This window comes from Myxine glutinosa, chromosome 6, assembly GCF_964187855.1.
Source record: "Myxine glutinosa chromosome 6, kmMyxGlut1.1, whole genome shotgun sequence".
Lineage (NCBI taxonomy): Eukaryota > Metazoa > Chordata > Myxini > Myxiniformes > Myxinidae > Myxine > Myxine glutinosa.
In genome coordinates this window covers 55,581,736-55,601,414 of record NC_136266.1, presented here as the reverse complement: position 1 = coordinate 55,601,414, position 19,679 = coordinate 55,581,736, and the positions used below count along the sequence as shown (strand labels likewise).

The following is a 19,679-nucleotide window of genomic DNA, read 5'->3' as shown; positions in this document are numbered from 1 at the left end:
TCATGCTCTAAGCGATCAGAGATGACCATGTGGAATAAAGCTGTTGGAATAAATATAAAGCTGTTGGAATAAAGGAGCTTTGATCAAGCGACGAAGTGTCTCGCCCTCTCGTTATCCGCAACTCCTACAACCATGTATATGTAAATCATGTAAATCTGTACATGTACATGTAAATCATGTACATGTAAATCGCTCTACAATGTACGTAACAGCAACATTTCACTGTGCTAAGTTCTCCGATTTCAGTGCTGCTAAAACGAGAAGGGAGTGTTCATGAATTATGTAGTGGGTGGGGCGGTGAATCGGAAGTAGGTCAGCGTAAAAGTTTCGTGAAACCCTCCACCCCATGTACCAAGGGCAAACTTTTTCTCCCCCACCCATCAGCAAAACTTTATTGCTCAACCCCCTCACCTAACTTAGTTAAGAGTATCCCTAACCTTTTCCCCTGACGACATGTCGTAAATAAGACACTGTTTTAGTAATCTAATTTATCAATTATAATACATAAATAATCATAAAATACGTGTCAGACGGAGGACACGGCAGGAAAAGTTCGTTGCAAAACAATCACTAACTTCCCCAGTGACAAAAAGACGAACACACATGCTGACCTTTCTCGTGTTTCTGTTGTACAATAATCTGTTGTGCACAACATTATTCCACTTACCCATGAAATGATACATTGGAGCTCTTCCCTGTGGCATTTGTGCAACCAAATGCAGCACATTGAGGCATATTTTCAGCGTGAGGCTTATGCAGAGCTGTCTGTGTCAAAAAGTTTGAAGCAGCTGACAATCGGCCCTCCAAGATGGCCGTCTCATTACTTCCGGCTGCTTCAAAAGAGAGGCTTCATTGGCTCTCCAGATTCTATTTATAACTCCATGTGAACAGGCAGAAGCAGAAGCAAGATGGCGGCCAAACATGTATTACTCGCGCTCATGATGGAAGAATTAGACAAAGATGACACTACATCACAAGTTGATGCAAATATCCAAATTGTGTTTTCACTGGCAAGTTTTGCTGCGTAAGTATAACCTCTTCTCTTCTGCCTCTTCCTCTTCTAACCGCCTCTTCTGCTGGATAACGGAAGAGGCAGAAGAGCTTCCGAGAAGAGAAGAGTCCAAATCTAACGACCGGAAGTGTCTTCCGGAAGTCTCTTCCTCTTCCAGAAGTGCAAATCGCACGCGCCTCAGAAGTAATGAATATTATGAACTACAAACACGTATGATTAGCTTTTTTTAACAGTCGCTAATGCTGTTTATAACATTAAATGAAGAAATTTGGAGGAATCCCGACATCCCTGAGGTAAATTTTACTTACAGAACTGAGCGAAGATCTACTGTACTCTAGGTACCCCATAAGGTTTGGGTTAATAACATGACTCTTCCTGGCGCTAACGCAGCGTTTTTCGTAGTGAACTTTTGAAAGTCGCCCCTTCTGTTTAACACGAAACTGAAAGAGAGGAAGCCCGGGGTGTGCTCATTTACCAAACAGCTAGGTATCGCTTGCCAAGCCGGCCGTTCCTTAACAGTTTTGAATGGAGTGTTTGCTCGAATGCTTAAACCACTTGGCGATCTCTCCACAAGAAACTTGGTAAATGAACACACACCCAATGTTCTTGAGACCCGACCATAGATCGACTGTAAACTATATACCCCAAAGAGGAATGACCCTTTTTGCCCCTCCCGTAGTTTATAGCGCCGGGTGTACTAGTTAATTAAAATACACATTTCATTTTACTTTAAACCTCTCTGGCTATTGCAGGAACCTCATAGTTTGAGCTGTAAAAGAACACATACCTGTGGTACACAAGGGCACCATTCTTCTTCGTCTTCTTCTTCCTCTTGTGTATATCAAACAGCAGTCACAGGTTGAAGTCCAAACAAACAATGGCACTTGAAACAGATAATGAAAAACAGAGCTATGGTAAAATCAAATTGGGAAATATTTTAATTTGACAATCAAAACCCCAGAGGGTAGGGGGGTGCGGAGCGGGGAAGGGATAAAAAAATGAATTCCACCACAGCTAGGCCAATATGACAAACGGGCAAGTTTAATCACACGTTGGTCACCGTTAATACCGTCATGTTTATGTCTGTTTTGCTACAAAGGTTTATTTGTGGGACAGCCTCACGGGTCTACCACTAAGTTGGCTCAAGGAAGGAGTATCGATTCCATACCCCCACCTCGCAGTGTGTGACCAGCCACTACACAGCATAGTTTAATATAATCTAAGCCATCAAAAAATTATTCTGTATTCTTAAATACAACAAACATAGAGAACAGACAAAAATGGGCATAATATAATCGTAAAGAATTCCAAATGCAAATTCCAATCGAGGTCACTATTATAATACAGATGCTAACAGTGCACAGATAACGTATGGCCCTGCCACTGGCTTAGCAAAGCCCACTGGGTTAACTGCCCACGTGCCAAGCATGTTCAAATTATTCTCATCAACTTCTGCACATTGTGGGACTTTTTAACGTTTCTTCTTTTATTTTTTATCATTAACAGGTTCCTGAAGCAGTCTCTTCCTCCCAGCTGCTTTACGCTCCAACCACCATGGACCTCGCACACCGATTTAAGGAGGGAGGGTCACCATTTAGAGGCAAAGGCCTTTATCTTTGTCCATACAAAGCACAACCACACAGTGTCGTCACACTCACTATTAAATAAAATACACGTTTCAATTACCGAGAATCTGTACATTTTAGCTTTTTTTGATTTATCTCGTTACATACAACTGGCTGCAGTTCCCTTACTTGGTTTTCCGGATTTCTTATTATTTTTTTAAAATGGGGAACGAGGGTGTGATGCTTTATGTGTAAAAACAAACACGTGTGTGCAATGGTTGGGTATATGGCAGAGGACTTTGTCAGGTAGTGTTGTTGCTGCTGAAATATAGCATAAATACTGTGCACATGGGTCCCTTTAGAATGAGGGAGATTAGCATGACAAACCAAAGGAGAAATGCAACAAAAGAGTGGGGGGGAAAGTTTAAAAAATAGCATCGTGTGAAAAAAAGAAGATACCTACAGTCTGAAAAGCCTAAAATAATCTAATTTATTAAAGAAACTTTGGCATCGATAAACAGGAAAGGGCTGGAAGCTTCGTGGTTTGCCGCAGAAAGCTGGTGGTGCTGTTTGTTTGACCAAAGATCTTGGCTGTCTATGGTTGACGGAACAGACGTGAGGATATTTCACTTGGTCCTTGAACCAAACACATTTTTCCGTTGGTGTGGAGCACGATTGTACGTAGCAGCTGGAACAAAGGTCACAAAACAGGGTCAACCTTCAACAGATTTGGTGCACACAGGGCTCGATTTAAAATATATTAGAATGTTGGAAAAAATCCTGTAAATTAATTGCAAATATTATTCTCCGCAAGGCTGCTTGGATTGGTTTGTAAGGGAAATTGCATTAACCTATCACAGAGCAGCGCATAAAACACACACACACACACCAGACTTGATTTTATTTTTTTTAAACAGCCACCGACCTTGGGGGAAGTGACATCACTTCCTAGAACACTCTCGGTGACCAATGTATTTATGATTTTTATTTATTTATTATCATCACCAACTATTTATGATGTCTCTTCACACTCATCAGGGCAACTAAGTTGGAATGTCCTCCTCCCCATGAATGCTAACCAATGGGTTTTGTCCATGTTCTATCCTTTAATGCTGAGCATCAAACAAGGAAGCAGCACATAGGATTTCTAAAGCCCTTGGTATGTCTCAGCCAAGGTGAAATCGAACCAATTCCGAATCGAACCTCCGATTGGATGCTGTAACCCTTACGCCACAGTCTGATGAATCTTTTCTGCTCTTTGTAAAGCATTCCCAACTCTCCATTATTCTAAACCCAAACCTTCCACTACCATCTTACTATAATTCACCAAATGTCTGTCTGTCTGTTCCCAGGTACCGCAAAAACGGCTGAACCGATCGCAACGAAATTTTGGGTGGGTATTTCTGGGACCCCCTGGAGTAAAATAGACTATATATATATATATATATATATATATATATATATATATATATATATATATATATATATATATATATATATATATATTTTCTTCCAATTTTCCAATTTTTCCAATTTTCCAGTTTTTCCAAAAACGATGGAATAATATTTACCGATATCAACATTGATGTGGCTTTTATTGAAATTCTACAAATACTGTTTAGATTTTGATGATTTACGTGTGATATGATTTAACGCATGTTTATATAAATCGTTTAAAATCAAAAAAAGTCTTCAATTTCTGATATTTTGCCTTTTCATTTGGGCCTCCAAATTGAAGCCTCGCCCGTAGGGTGGGTACCGTTGCTTGCCCATGCAATTGGCAGATCTCCCATCCTTATTGTATTTGTGTGAATAGGGGCAGTGATCATATCGTTCTAAGCTGAGTCTAGGCAGCATGTTTGTTGATTCTGGGGCAGAAGGGAAATTGAAGGAGAGGCAGGATGTCTTTCGTGATATCTGTCAAGATGTCTTCTTTGAGGTTCACTTTTAACTGCTGAATTTTGCCGTGAGGTGCATGGGGCTGCCGAGGCAGTTTCATTGGCTAAGGAGTACAATTATGGACGGGTCGCCATTCCGACTCAGAATACTGAAATGGCTTATTACCCCAGTAAGCTGGTACTTATTTTTCTGACCTGGGAAGAATGACAGGCTGAGTCAACCCACCTGGTGTTAATTCAACATCACGGCAGGGCCTCAGACTCAAGACACTAACATGTTACGCCAGCCACCTTAACCGTTAAGCCATCACCAGGCATAATCATATGAATTGCATTTAGATAATCTTGAGCATAAAAAAATGAAATTAACTAAAATGAACACCAGCATGAGAAATTGAACAGATTTTCAACTTTATGTTTTATAACAAATTCTAAATGAAATAACACTTTCTGGCATTTTTTATGAGCCATAACTTTGGATCGAATGTCAGATTTTCACAGCTTATATGACTTATATTCCCCTCCCAAAGAGAGCATAAGCACTCCATCAGAATTGCATCCATATTCCTGTTTTATATTGCTATTTATTATTGTTAGTCATTAAAGAGTTCATTGAACACCATTCTTGAGAAAACAGGACATGGGAAAAGTCTTTTAAACTCTTGCTTATTGTGTTTCCAGACACAATTTATATTTCCTACGAGCCGCCATTTTGTCTGTATCTCAATATTCCTCAATGCTGAGAGTGTGAGCTGCAAATTTGATTGCTTAAGATGATGTCAAATGGTGTAATATTTTGTCACGTTACTGCCAGATGGTGCCAAGAAGACCATTTTGTGTTCTACAATGTTCCAGTATATAATTAATTTGAAATAAAATAAATATTTTAATGGCTGTAGGAATTTTTTTTTTAATGTTTACCGCCATTGATGCACCATCTTCACACTGGGTTATAAAACAGATGACCATGCATTCTAAAGTCCAATTTCTAAGAAAGTCTAAACAATATATATTAACGGCCAAAAAACAATTCAAGAAGCAAAAATCGTTTTCTTCTTCTACTTCATGTCATTAGGTACGTTTTGTGTAAGCGATGCATAATGTGACAAAGACGCATGAATCAAGTTGGAGTGAGACTCACGATGGATGCATATGATCTTGGGATCTTCCCACGTTCCATCGGCTTGGCAGCGAACGATCGGGTAATGCCGTTGCACAAATCCATCGATGCAGTGGTAGCGTGTGATTGCACCCACTTCATAGTGACTACGAAGTCTTCCAAATGTTATGGCATGCTGAACCACTGGTGGTTGTCCACATGCCACTGCACAACAAAAAGATTTATGTACACACAATTTTTTCAGCAACTCGGAAGTATATCATTAAAAGCAACCTCAAAGAATACCTCAAAATGAACACAGTAACTGTTGTTGTTTAACTTACACTGCAATTAATTAGTTGTTTTTATATCCCAAAAATTAATTTCCTATCACCAATGTCTCAGGCAACAGATTACAAGAGTCAAACAAATGGCACATACCCAGCTAACACAACACCGTTGGGCTAACGTTGGAGCAACGTCAGCACTTTCGTTGGACCAACGTCAAAAACTATAGCCGAGCCAACATCGCCCTGACAAAGTTGTCACCAGGCGACTATATGGGGGCCGACCTTTGAAGGGAGGGTGGCACAACGTTGGACCAACGGTGTTGTGTTAGGTGGGAGCCATGACAAAATAATATGGCTGTCATCTGGGCTTTCTGGTGGGCCTAAGATATCAGGCTTGTAGGCCTCTGCTGATTATACACTACCCGGGTTTGTTGGGTCAGATTTACATTGGCCTTGTTTGGGTCGAATGTTACTCACGATGAGGGACCTCGAAAAATCTAATCATATGTTGAGTCAAAATTATTAGTAAGGTTTAATGAAACCCGTCAGCATGCACGGTACGTGCCTCCCTAAAAAAAATAGCGTTACGTAACTTTTGAACGTCCCCATATTGGGGTTAGACAATCAGTGACCGTGTGATTAATCAATTCATTCTGATGTAACCGTGGCAGATGGTGACATGGATGAGATGTGTTGAGTTAATATTTTAATAGCGCATTAAATGTGTGTTTCCCAATCACGCTGTTCATCTTTGAAGATTGCTTTAAATGCACGTTTCCCAAACGACCTGTTACCGGATTTTGTCACAGGTTGTGACCATAGTGCGGTCATTCTTGATGACTCAAGAAAGAAAATGAGATCATCCAAGACCAGCCTCAACTCTGCCCCTGAGACTAGCCTGATGGTCTCAAATCCTACCCTGTGAGTTATTACGTCTTTGTCTGCAAAATTTCAAAGTGTTTCACCTAATCCCATATTGTTTCCATTTGGAAATGAATAAACATAACCCCCCATATAAAAGAAGGTCCTCCAAACTATAGGCCAGTTTTATTACTTCAATTGGCAAAGGAAAGTCATGGAATCCATTATCACGAGTGGCCTGGTTCCTGATTTATCAGTAGAGATTCTATTCCAGTAACTAAACCGACTTCTTCTATGCAGGCAATCAGCATGTGTATAACTCTAGGGTATCCTTTCATCTTCCCTCACAGTGGAGGCTGGAGTGCAGCAAGGCAGTATATTGGGCCTCATGCAAAAATGACCACTCCGATGCCGTAAGAAACCCCTCTTCAACTTCGTTTGCAAACGATGATGCATTATGATATATGGCACTTCATCAGAATGACAAACAGGAAGCAGCGGAATCACTTTCATATTTCTGCTGGTCAAACATGTCATTCAATCCAGGCAAGTTTCATGTTCTCCCATTTTCGCTCCAGAAGGATCATCTAGTGAGAGCTCCCATCGACCTTTTCAATAAAACATTGGAATAAGTTCAGTCCAATGCACATCACATCTGGCCCTCAGCATCTGCCACGATCACTCCTCGGCAGCCCATATATCAAAGCTGGCCTCACCCTAATATATATGATGTAAATGTCACCTTTCACTGTCTTTTTTTTTCTTCTTTTTTTTTATGTCACCTTTTCTACAATTTATTGACCATTCCGTGGTGCCAGTGTAGTTTATCTGCCATTTTTGCTAGTTTTTGCTGGAACTAACATTATTTTCTGCTGAAGTGATGGCTTTGATGAAACAGGATTTAACTCGAATGGCACTTTAGAGCGTTTACATCCACCAGGCTGAACAGTTTATGTGTTGCATCCCACTGATAGGACGGACCTGGATTCAGACCTGAACCAAAATCGAATCAGCTTTTTATTGTCACTTAACCAACTCATCCACCAAGTTTTGTCATAATCGGTCCATAACTTTTTGAAATATCGTGCTATATATCATTTTCACCCCATCTCTCAATGGTGAAGAATCACTTTTAAAATTCCGTATCCGGATTCGTATTCGGATCTTCACCAAAATCGAATTACTCCATCCTCGTCACACCCCCAACTTGTCCACTAAGTTTCGTCCCAATCTGTCCACAGCTTTTTGCGATATCCTACTATGTATCGTTTTTGGCCCTATCTGTCAATGGTGAAGAATTACTTTTAAAATTCTAGCATTTTTTTCTTGCAAAATGTTTTCTTTCATTTCACATTCTTGCAAAAAATTCCCTGATCCGTGTCCGGATCTTCACCAAAATATAATCATTCCGTCCTTGTCATATACCCAACCTTTCCAGAAAATTTTGTCTGAATTCATTCACAACATTTTGAAATATCCTGTTCACAGACAAACAGACAGATAGACAAGCAGACAGGATGAAAATGTAGCCTCCGTCTATCTTCGGTGGTTGAAGTAAAAATACCAGTGCCTAGTTAAGCGGTACATCTTTGTGGAAGAGGTGATGAACTTTTTAGAATGTATCCTTACTTTGCTGAACAATGTAACAAAAATTTTTTTTTCTTGTCATGCATGTGTCCAGCCTACCTGCGCCTTTTTTACAGGTGTAAGGTAGGTAGTAATTGCAGGGTACGTCATTCCATTGGCCGTGCTCATGCCAAATCATCACAGTGCAGTCTTCACCATCGAAGAAGAAGCTGTCTGGTTGGAATGGTCGCCAGTTCTCATATTGCTGCAAATGAAACCATACATTCATCATCAACCATCATCAATCATCAATCGGCCTTAAAGAATGGTTAGAAAAAAACTTTGTGGAATTGGCAATGCAGATTCCATAACTAAAGTCATATTTCCAAGTTGACAGGTTTGGGAAGAATAATATTTTATGCCCACCAGAGTCTTGCCATCAGTCCACCGGAAGTCACGTTCAAACATGCGGTCGTTAAGACCAATCCACTGATAATCCTGCGCCAAACCTGCAACATATTCATAAAGCCAATCACCAATAATTCAATATTATTTGTTATAAATATCAGGATGGAGGGGGGGGGGGGTGAAGGAAAAGGAAGCTAAAAAGGATTGAGAAAGAGGTGGAAGGGAGGTAGAGTGAGCTATAAAGCTTACGGTTGAGGTACCGCTGCTCTTCCAAAGATAAAATGCTTGCTAAGTGAGCGTTGTGAACTCGGCACTCCCGCTCGGCCTCTTCCCAGCTGCGCCGCTGGGGGAAGAAAGAGTAGCAATGTCCTTGGAACTTCTGCCAGCCTTCCTCACATTGGTGGGTATCTGTTCAGGAAGACACAGCAGGGTTAGATCTTTACTTTTTGCACTCACTCATCAACTGGACTGGAAAGACCAAAATCTCCCTGGTCCGCGGAGAATTCCACGAGTCCGCGGAGGTGACATATTTCGACGAGACCAGCCATCAAAATCCAAGAGCTTTGTGAAAGTGAGAAATTATCTTGACAAGGAAATACAAGGAACTACCATACAAGAGGAGGCCGTTAGACCCATCAATCATACACAATCATGCCAACATCTTAGTACCCCCATCCCGACTATTTCCACATACCTACGTATCTAACTCAATTTTAAGGTAAACAGGATTGAGAAAAGCTGTAACTACCCTGGCCACTGACCACTGTAACTACCCTTGCAGGGAAACCATTCCATGCATTCACCAATCTTGGAGTGAAAATCTGCGTCCAATCCAATCCAATCCAAAAATCCAATCTTGGAATCTTGGAGTGATTTCCTTCTACTGTCCTAACTTTTTCTTCTTTACTCTTAAACTGCGGCCCTTGTTCTGTCAATGTCAATTCTGCTGAAAAAAGTTTATACCCTTGTTTAGTCTGTCCCCTTCATTATCTTAGACATTTCTATCACATCCCCTTGAAATTGCCTCCTTTCTAAGGTAAAAAGTCCGGTCTCTTTCAGCTGCTCCTCTGTAGCTTGGTATAACTAATTGATAGCTAGGCTCTACTTAGGTATAGCTCGATCAATCTAGTTGCTCTATGCTGTACTCATTTTCTCTTTGGCAACTATGTCCTTCCTCAGATGTGGTGACCAAAACTGTAAGCAATATTCCAGATGAGGCCCCACTAAATTACTGTTCTACAAAGTTAGCATTACCTCTTTTGATTTATAATTTATCCCCTTCTCTTATGTCAATCCTCAGGGAGCCCTCGTTGTGAGGTCCACCCCATCCATGCCTCGGGACCCTTCACCTTTGTCTTCATTCAGATGCTTGAGCATCTCGAAAACGGGGCTTCTCAGGCTGCCCAACCTGGTAGTTGGGATGAGAGCCAGTTTGCCATCTGGACAACTCTCGGAGAGTATGGAATCCTCTGACCCACTGCTGGGCCCAAAGGGAATCACTGTTGAAGCAGCATATATGTGTAGGCCAGATCGCCAGCTAATGTGCCGCTGACCTTCCCTCCCGAGCCTTGCAGGCGCAAACTGAGTGGGCTGCTCCATCTCTGCGAAGGGACTCAGCAGAGATACTTTATTGTCCATTGGAGGCTGTTTGGTCACTGCAGCTGCCTTGCTGGTCACTTTGCATCCATTATTGGCTTTTGCAGCCTTTATGGTATCGAGAGAATCGGGCTCGTCATCAACTAAATGGTCAAATTGGTTTGTGATGACGTAGCCGAAGCCATCTTGCATGTTTCCCGGCATAATGCCTTGCTCAAATGCCACATTGCGCTCTGATGCAGGACTTTCAATCAGCGCCACACTTACACGATGTGATGCAATATGGCGGCCACCCTGCGTGAGGCGCAATAGTCTTGTGCAGGCCATACTCCTGTTGGTCTATAAAATACTCCTCTTGGTCTGTAGACGTGTGCAGGTCCATAAAACCAACACACCAGCACACATAACCCAGACAGACAGGTCCACCAACTTGATGTCCTAATTCAGCTCAATCACAGTGAGCTGTTACAGTGAGCTAATTCAGCTCAATTACATGCTGCTTCTGCTTTCTCAACAATGGATGGAGGTCCTCAATGCCAAACAGGAAATTAGAGCAGTCTCCCTTGACATATCACGTGCCTTCGATACGGTCTGGCACCCCGCTCTGCTCACCAAACTCTCCTCTTTTGGTATCCATGGAAATCTCCACGCATGGCTGGTGGACTTCCTCTCTAGTCGTAGTCAACGTGTGGCCCTGAATGGGTTTCTCTCATCTCCTCTTCCTGTTCAGGCTGGAGTTCCACAAGGCAGTGTTCTAGGCCCTGTGCTTTTTCTGGTCTTCATCAATGATCTCTCTGACTCTCTTGAAAATCCTCTGTATCTCTTTGCTGATGACTCTACTCTCTGTCGCTCCATTCTTCATCCCTCAGATCGGCAGTCTGCTGCCTCCTCACTCTCTGCAGACCTGGACAAAATCACAGACTGGGCAAACAAGTGGAACATGTCTTTCAATCCTGACAAATCTCACACTCTTACGATGTCTCTCCGAAAAGACCGACTGGACAACCCTCCCATCCACTTTCTGAATAATCCTCTCCAAGAAGTTCTGTCACTCAAGCTTTTGGGTCTCTCTATCTGCCATGATCTTTCCTGGGAAAACCACATTTCAAATCTGGCCTCCAAAGCCAGTCGCCGACTGGGCATCCTCCGTCGTGCGAAGTCCTTCCTTGGCACATCTGAGCTCCTCACCACATACAAGGCTTTCATCCGCAGCTCAATGGAATACTGTTCTCCCCTCTGGGCTGGTGCTCCTGCCTCACACCTAGCTCGTCTTCACGCTGTTGAAACCAAAGCATTCAGAATCATTGGAATCTCCCGCGATGAAGCTAACTCCAAGGGCCTCTCACTCACTCACTGCAGGCAGGTTGGTGGTCTTTCCATCTTCTACCGACTCCTCTCTGGCCTTGCCCCCCCAGCTCTCTCTGGGCTCTGTCCCGCAAATATTCCTACAGGTCGCACAAGATCTGCCTGCAACCCTCTTATGGTCAAACTGCCAAAATCAAGACTCTCTGCTCACCTTCACTCCTTCATTCCTCTTTTCTCCCGCCTCTGGAACAAACTCCCTCACTCTCTTCAATCCCACTCCACCCTCCAGGTCTTTAAAACAGCTGTTCACCACCATCTCTTATCTTCCCCCATCCAAAACCTTGATCTTTTCTACCCCCGCTAATTTCACCCCAATTCCACTTTTTTGAAATACCAACTTCTGTCCTGGAAGTCATTGGTGTCCTTGTGTTTTATACTTCTCCCTCCACCCCCCCCCCCTTCCCATGCCTCCTCCCCCCAAGCCCTCTCCCTTCCACACATCTCCCTGCTCTCAAATGTTGTGTTTGTGTGCTTCACCTTCTCTCCCCATCTTGTTTTCCGCTCCCGCTTTTTGTGTGTTTTGGTTGTCTGGTTGATTTGTTTGTGAAGTAAATGTTAGCTCTTTCACGAGCCTCGATTCAGTATACAAAAAAAAAAAAAAAAAAAAAAAAAAAAGGTTGCACGCCCCACCGCTACATTCCCGCATCCCAACTCGCTGCAGACTCATGTACATTGAATAACATGAAACATGCATGAACTCCTGGCCACCATCTTTTCTTTTCCTAAATAAACAATGTTTAGACAAGAAGACGTAATGCAGAGCACGATACTTGCAAAATCCACCCCCGCCCCCAGAAAAGGTTGCCATTGATCCATCAAATTGTCCATTTCATCAATATTAAAATCGACGATCTTGATCAAGGCTCGGGTTAATAGGATGAAAAGTGACGATTTTTTAAATGAAAATTGATGATTTTAGAAGTATGACCTAGAGTTGACCTTTGACCTTTTGACCTCAAAATAGTTGGTTTCCCAATTCAGTGAGGCACCATGCAAATGCTGTTAAATTTTCAAGTCAATCGGATGAAAATTGATGGTTTTTCAAATGAAAATTGATGATTTTGGAAGTTTAACCTTGAGTTCACCTTTGACCTTTTGACCTTAAAAATAGTTGGTTTCCCTATTTAGTGACTCGATATTCAAATGCTGTTCAATTTTCAAGTCACTGGGACGAAAATTGATGATTTTAGAAAATTGACCTCCAGATGGCCTTTGACCTTTGACCTCAAAATCAATAGGCTTCTCAATATTGGGGTGACCTCCACAACTTGGTGAAGGTTCATGACGATCAGTTTGGAATTGTGACCTGTAGGCCGGCGGCAAACAAACAAACAAGAAGACGTCATGCAGAGCACGATACTTGCAAAATCCGCCCCCCACCCCCTTCTGACCTTTGACAGAGGTGAGGAAAAAAAGAAAAAAAATTCCATTGATACAGCAAATTGTCCATTTCATTGATACCCCAAGAAAAAAAATTCCATTGATACAGCAAATTATCCATTTCATCAACATTAAAATTGATAATCTTGATCAAAGCTCAGGTCAATAGGAAGAAAAGTGACGATTTTTCAGATGAAAAATGATGATTTTGGAAGGTTGACCTTGAGTTGACCTTTTGACCTCAAAAATAGTTGGTTTTCCTATTTAGTGACTCAATGTGCAAATGCTGTTCAATGTTCAAGTCAATTGGATGAAATTTGAGGATTTTTGAAACTTGGCCTATGTTGACCTTTTGGCCTATGTTGACCTCAAAAATAGTTGGTGGTTGAATTCAGTGAACATATATGCAAATCCCCTTAGAATTTCAAGTCAATCAGATGAAAATTGATGATCTTACTATAATTCACCAAATGTCCGTCCGTCTGTCTGTCTGTTTGAAGGTACCATAAAAACTGCTGAACCGATCGCAAAGATATTATGGGTGGATAATCCTGGGATCTCCAGGAGTAAAATAGGCTATTTAGTTTTCCCAATTTCAGCTTTAGTCTCCAGCATTCTCAGGTTTGGACTCCCGCATAACATTCACTTTCGCATAACGTTCATTGTTCTCATTGTGACGATGTTGCTTTCCCGGTTGCGCACAAACGGCTGCAATGATCGCTGCACAGCTGCACCGATTGGACACGGTGACCTCGGACAAAGACCTTTTATAAGGACACGGGTTGAATCCCTGCTTGAGAGAATTCCAAACCCCTCCCCGCCATCACGGCCGTCTCTCCAACTTACAATCCCACGAGATATGCGGAAAGGACGACCCAAAACCAATCTTAACATCATTAAACATCATTCGTATATAAACATCATTAAAAGTAAATGATGACGTCGGCCAAAGTTCCAACGACATTTAATCTCTACATGAGAGAATTCCACATAGCTATTTGGGCGGTGAATACGCTAACAGATCGCTGTCTCCATCGATCTTGCCAAGGCCGTAACAGCTATCGGCTCAAAATCCTTTTAACTGTTCATTTGGTAGTTTTTACAATGAAGGAAACATTAACAATGTTGTTAAAAGTTTATTTTGTGATTAATCGGAGTTATGTTGTTTGGAATGAAAAAAGAGACATCGAGTTCAAGTGAATGACGACATGCCGTGATGGTTTCTACTTTCTGAACGTGAACTTCGTGGATCGCCATATGCAGATTCGCCACGGTCCCACGATCGATGTTTCTATACGTGAACGTACCCGTTTGTTTGCGAATGGGTACGTTTTTCATGGAAGTCCTTCACGAACTTGCTGTCCATGTATGACGTGCGACTGAAGATGCTACAGGAATGTGCAATTTATTGGTTTCATGCTTTAGCATTCGCCATATCTGCATTGCCTGTTTGCTCCTGGCCTCCCACCCGTGCGTAGCACGGGTATCTCCCTAGTTTTAGAAATCTGGCCTATGTTCACCTAAAATATAATTTGTGGTTGAATTCAGTGACCAGATATGCAAGTCCTCTTCAAATTTCAAGTCAATCGGATGAAAATTTAGGATTTTAGAAATTTGGCCTATGTTGACCTTTTGACCTATGTTGACCTCAAATATACTTGGTGGTTGAATTCAGTGACCAGATATGCAAGTCCTCTTCAAATTTCAAGTCAATTGGATGTAAATTGAGGATTTTAGAAATATGGCCTATGTTGACCTTTTGGCCTATGTTCACCTCAAAACAAATTGGTGGTTGAATTCAGTGACCAGATATGCAAGTCCTGTTCAAATTTCAAGTCAATCGGATGAAAATTGAGGATTTTAGAAATACGGCAAAGTTGGTGACCTTTGGCCTATGTTGACCTTTTGACCTTTTGACCCCAAAAACAATAGGCTTCTTGCTTATGACCAACTCTACCATTTGGTGAAGTTTCGTGAAGATCGGTTGAAAATTGTGACCTGTAGGCTGGTGACAAACAGACAAACAGACAGACAAACAAACAGACAGACAAACAAACAGACAGACAGACAGAACCACAAACACAACCGACCAATATACTTGAAAAATCTTCGATTTTGCAAGTAATCTATCTATAATTCCAGTAATCTCTGTATGTCTGTATGTCTGTGACCGCTGTTTCTCGACAACCACGGGTCCGATATACTTGAAACTTGCCAGGTATATTGCTGGGGACCCGAGGATGTGCCTTTTCAAGGTTTCATATTAATCGGACAAGTAGTTACCGAGCTATGTCCAAAAAACGATTCAACCAATCAGAGAGCAGCGAGTTATCACGTGTGCCGAACGTGGCGAACAGACTCTGCCTCGGACGGCACATTTGAGAGCGTATTCATTTATTTCACGTTGGCAAACTATGTTGCCGCTATGTTGGCGTTAAACTATGTTTTAAAACTAATTAAAACTAATTTGCGATTCTTTCGCTTTCCTGCGCGTTTGTGCACGCTATGGCGATTTCTTTACCAAACTCCGCAAGCCGTTCGCTTTGGACCAAACCATTTCATGTAAATAGAGGGGGGGGGATTGTCACCGTACTCGCAAGCCGTTCGCTTTGGACCAAACCATTTCATGTAAATAGAGGGGGGGGATTGTCACCGTACTCGCAAGCCGTTCGCTTTGGACCAAACCATTTCATGTAAATAGAGGGGGGGGGGATTGTCACCGTACTCGCAAGCCGTTCGCTTTGGCTTTGCGAATGAACCAAACCATTTCATGTAAATAGAGGGGGGGGATATAATTTTAGATATATATATAGTACGGGCACGCCCTAGTAAATAAAAATGTTATTATCTGTTAACTAACTCACAAACAATAATTTAAAAAAGAAGTAATTAATTGCATTCCTTTGCATATATAGCAGAACACAATGTTTTATTTCAGGTTAAAAACTAGCTTGGAACAAGTGACACCCATAATGTTTGATATTAGGCTGCATGTTATGAACAGTCATACTGCCAATCTTTCTTTCTCTTTTCCTCCTCACACAGATTGCCCTTGTTCTCTACTGTCAGATGACTCATATTCGTGATTAATTTGCACAATACATGTGGATGTGAGTCAATAGTGACAGATTAAGCATACCGAGATGGCAAGATGTCCCTACTGAGCTGTAGACTTGCGAAAGCCTGAAGTAATCAGCTGAGCAAGGCCTATGAGCTGTGTGTGTTATCACAGACAAGGCCTGACAGGGCTGCAGATTATTGTCAAAAAGTGCCTTAAAAATGGCGGAACTGGCAACTAGCTTCCTACCAGCTACTTTTGGTATTTTTTATAAAGTAGGGGCCTTGACAAGATCACAAACCAAAAATACCCAGAATACCTTTGGGGGGGAACATGCTTAAATGACGTCATCAAAATGGCTGCCAAAATTGTAACGTTTGGTATTGTGTACAGGTGCTGACGTAGTACCTAACCGTTCATATAGTAGTTTTACTGTCAAGAGAAAAAACATCAGCCTTTTCCTGGGATGAACACCGTTTCATTTGTGGAGAACTAGAGAATAAAAAGAAAGGAATAAAACTTACAGCAGCGAATATGAAGCCAGCAGAAGTTCGTGAGAATGTGCTTACAACAATTGTTCTGATTACAAAAATGATTCCCAAATACTTCACCGTGCAGTTAGTATTATTCGCAGAGACATAGAAAAATTACAACCACCAACTGAATACTCTAATACCCAAGAAATTGATCTTAATGCATCAGCTGCGTTTAATTTAAATATTATTTAAATATTATTTAAATTAAATTATTAAATTAATTTAAATGCATTTAAATGCATTGCATGCATGCATGCATTTGCAATGCATGCATTTAAATTAATTTATTATTTAAATATTATTTTAAATATTATTAAATATAATTAATAATATTATTTTTAAATATTATTAAATATTAATATTATTAAATAGAATATTTAAATCAGATGCTGGTATCATTTTATTACAGATCAGCACACAGGGACCCTCAATGTAAAAATAAAATACAAAAACTTAATAAAAATGGAGGCCATCTTGATAACGTCACTTGAACATGTTCCCCCAAGGGGATTCTGGGTATTTTTGGTTTGTGAAGTAGCCAGAGCCCATACTTTATGAAAATATCAAAATTAGCTGGTAGGAAGCCAGTTGCCACTTCACCCTCATTTTCATGCTCAATCTGCAGCCCTAAGAGGGGTAGGCATCTTTGACCATGTCTGCTCTCTCCGGGAGTGAGGGATGGCAGGAATGTTGGGTGGGGGTTCGTGGTGATGCTGGTGGATTGGGGGTCATGGGGGTAGAGGGGGGATGGTGGGGGAGAGCGGCCAAAATTGGGTCTTCAGGTTATTTTGGTTCCTCTGGGTATTTTCAGGGTCTTTGGGGTATTTTGGTTCTTCTGAGCATTTAAGGGTCTTTTGGATCTTCGGGGTGTTTTGGGTCTTCAGGGTATTTTGGGTCTTTTGGGTGTTCGGGGTATTTGGCACTTCTGAGTCTTGAAGGGTCTTTTCGTATTTGTGGTATTTTGGGTCTTTGGGGTCTTTAAGGGGTCTTTAAGGGGTCTTTAAGGGGTCTTCAGTGTCTTTTTGGTATTTTGGGTATTCAGTGTCTTTTGGGTCTTTGCGGTCTTTAAGGGTATTTTGGGTCTTTAGGGGTCTTGGTCGTCTTAAGTGTATTGGGGGACTTAAAGGGTCTTCAAAGGTCTGAGGGGTCTCAGCAGTCTCAAGGGTCAAAGGTATATCCCAGCAGTACGTAATTAAGAGTTCACGGACTGTGTTTTGGGTATTAATTTTATTTGAAGACGAAGAAGACGTTTTGGTCACAAATAAACATACAAACATCACCATATACGTTTGCTCGATTATAATAGGATATGGAGAAGGCAAATGAATAATTTGGTCAAAGGGTCAGCATCACCTAAAATCATCAGTTTTCATATAATTGACCTGAAATTTTAATTTACCATTTGAGTTTTGTCATCAAATTTTCAATAAAGCTTTATTATGAGAATATGGAGAAGCCAAATTAATAATTTGGTCAAAAGGTCAAAGGTCAGCATCACATCAAATCATAAATTTGCATACAATTGACATGAAATTTAAAGAATTTGCATATTGGTTCACCAAATTGGTTCACCAATCAAAAGGTGGAAGACGATTGTTTTTTGTTGTTTTTTTACATCAAAAGGTCAAAGGAGAAAGTTGCATAAAATCGTCAATTTTCATCCAATAGACCTGAAATTTGAGCAGGGGTTGCATATTGAGTCACTGCAGCCTATTGCTTTTGAGGTTCCTTGGCACACCTGAGCTCCTCACCACATACAAGGCTTTCATCCGCAGCTCAATGGAATACTGTTCCCCCCTCTGGGCTGGTGCTCCTGCCTCACACCTAGCTCGGCTTCACGCTGTTGAGGCCAAAGCTTTCAGAATCATTGGAATCTCCTGCGATGTAGCTAACTCCGAGGCCCCGAGGGGCTTTCACTCACTCACCGCAGGCAGGTTGGTGGTCTTTCTGTCTTCTACCGACTCCTCTCCGGCCTTGCTCCCCCAGCTCTCTCTGTGCTCTGTCCCCCCAATATTCCTTCAGGTCGCACAAGATCTGCCTGCAACCCTCTTATGGTTAAACTGCCAAAGTCTAGGCTCTCTGCTCACCTTCACTCTTTCATTCCCCTTTTCTCCCGCCTCTGGAACAAACGCCCCCACTCCGTTCAATCCCACTCCTCCCTCCAGGTCTTTAAAACAGCTGTTCACCACCATCTCTTATCTTCCCCCATCGAAAACCTTGATCTTTTCTACCCCCGGTAATTCACCCCAGAGTCCTTGCAGTGTTCATATGTTTTATTCCTCTCCCACCTCCCCCCAAGTCCTCCCGATGTCCCTGCTCTCAAATGTTGTGTTTGTGTCCTTCCCCCTCTTCCCCCTCTCTTTTGTGTCCTTCCCCCTCTCTCCCCATCTTGTCTGCCGCTCCCCTTGTTTTTTGTGTTTTGTGTGTCGGTTTGTCTTTTTGTGTGATTAATGTTAGCTCTTTCACGAGCCTCGATCTTGTATACAAAAAAAAAAAAAAAAAAAAAGGTGAAAAGGTGAAAGTCATCTCAAATTGTCAATGTTTTTTTTGTACTTTAAGCTGTTTTAGTCATGTTTAGCATATACTAAACATGACTAAAACAGCTTAAAATACAAAAAAAACATCAAATCAATCAATGAAGAAGTGTCAATACAAATACAGAATCAGAAACCAATAAGTTGGATATCAAAACAAGGAAACTCCTCACCACCCACAAAATGTTTTACAATAAAAACAAGAAAGGGCAATCAGAGATTGCAGACCTTCGCCAGGATGTGTTTTCAGTGGTTTTTAAGGCTTTTGTTTTAAAAACAAATATGACGGCCGAACCACGTGACCGATGACGTCATCATTATTATTTTTTTCTCCACCAAATTTATGCCTACCTGCCGCTCAAGAAATTTCATCTTGATCGGATGACGTTTTGTACATGTCGAATTATGCCGTCATAACGGAGGCACCTATGACATCATCATTAACATCTGTTATCCCCTATGGAGAGTTCTTTACAATGAGCCATGTCTCAATTTTTTATATCCAGCGCTT

At 41.5% G+C, this 19,679-nt stretch overlaps 1 protein-coding gene across 1 annotated transcript in view; it reads right to left on the bottom strand.

Moving 5' to 3' along the window:
- Positions 1–2,032: 2,032 nt before the first annotated feature.
- The window catches only part of LOC137429798 (uncharacterized), a 99,100-nt gene continuing 81,453 nt past the window's right edge, over positions 2,033–19,679 (bottom strand). The window contains exons 10-14 of the mRNA XM_068120051.2: positions 8,949–9,107; positions 8,718–8,800; positions 8,412–8,556; positions 5,617–5,799; positions 2,033–3,265 (exon numbers count right to left, since the gene is read on the bottom strand). Coding sequence (XP_067976152.2) covers positions 3,204–3,265; positions 5,617–5,799; positions 8,412–8,556; positions 8,718–8,800; positions 8,949–9,107 — 632 coding nt within the window. The 3' untranslated portion in view covers positions 2,033–3,203. The remainder of the gene's footprint in view (positions 3,266–5,616; positions 5,800–8,411; positions 8,557–8,717; positions 8,801–8,948; positions 9,108–19,679) is intronic.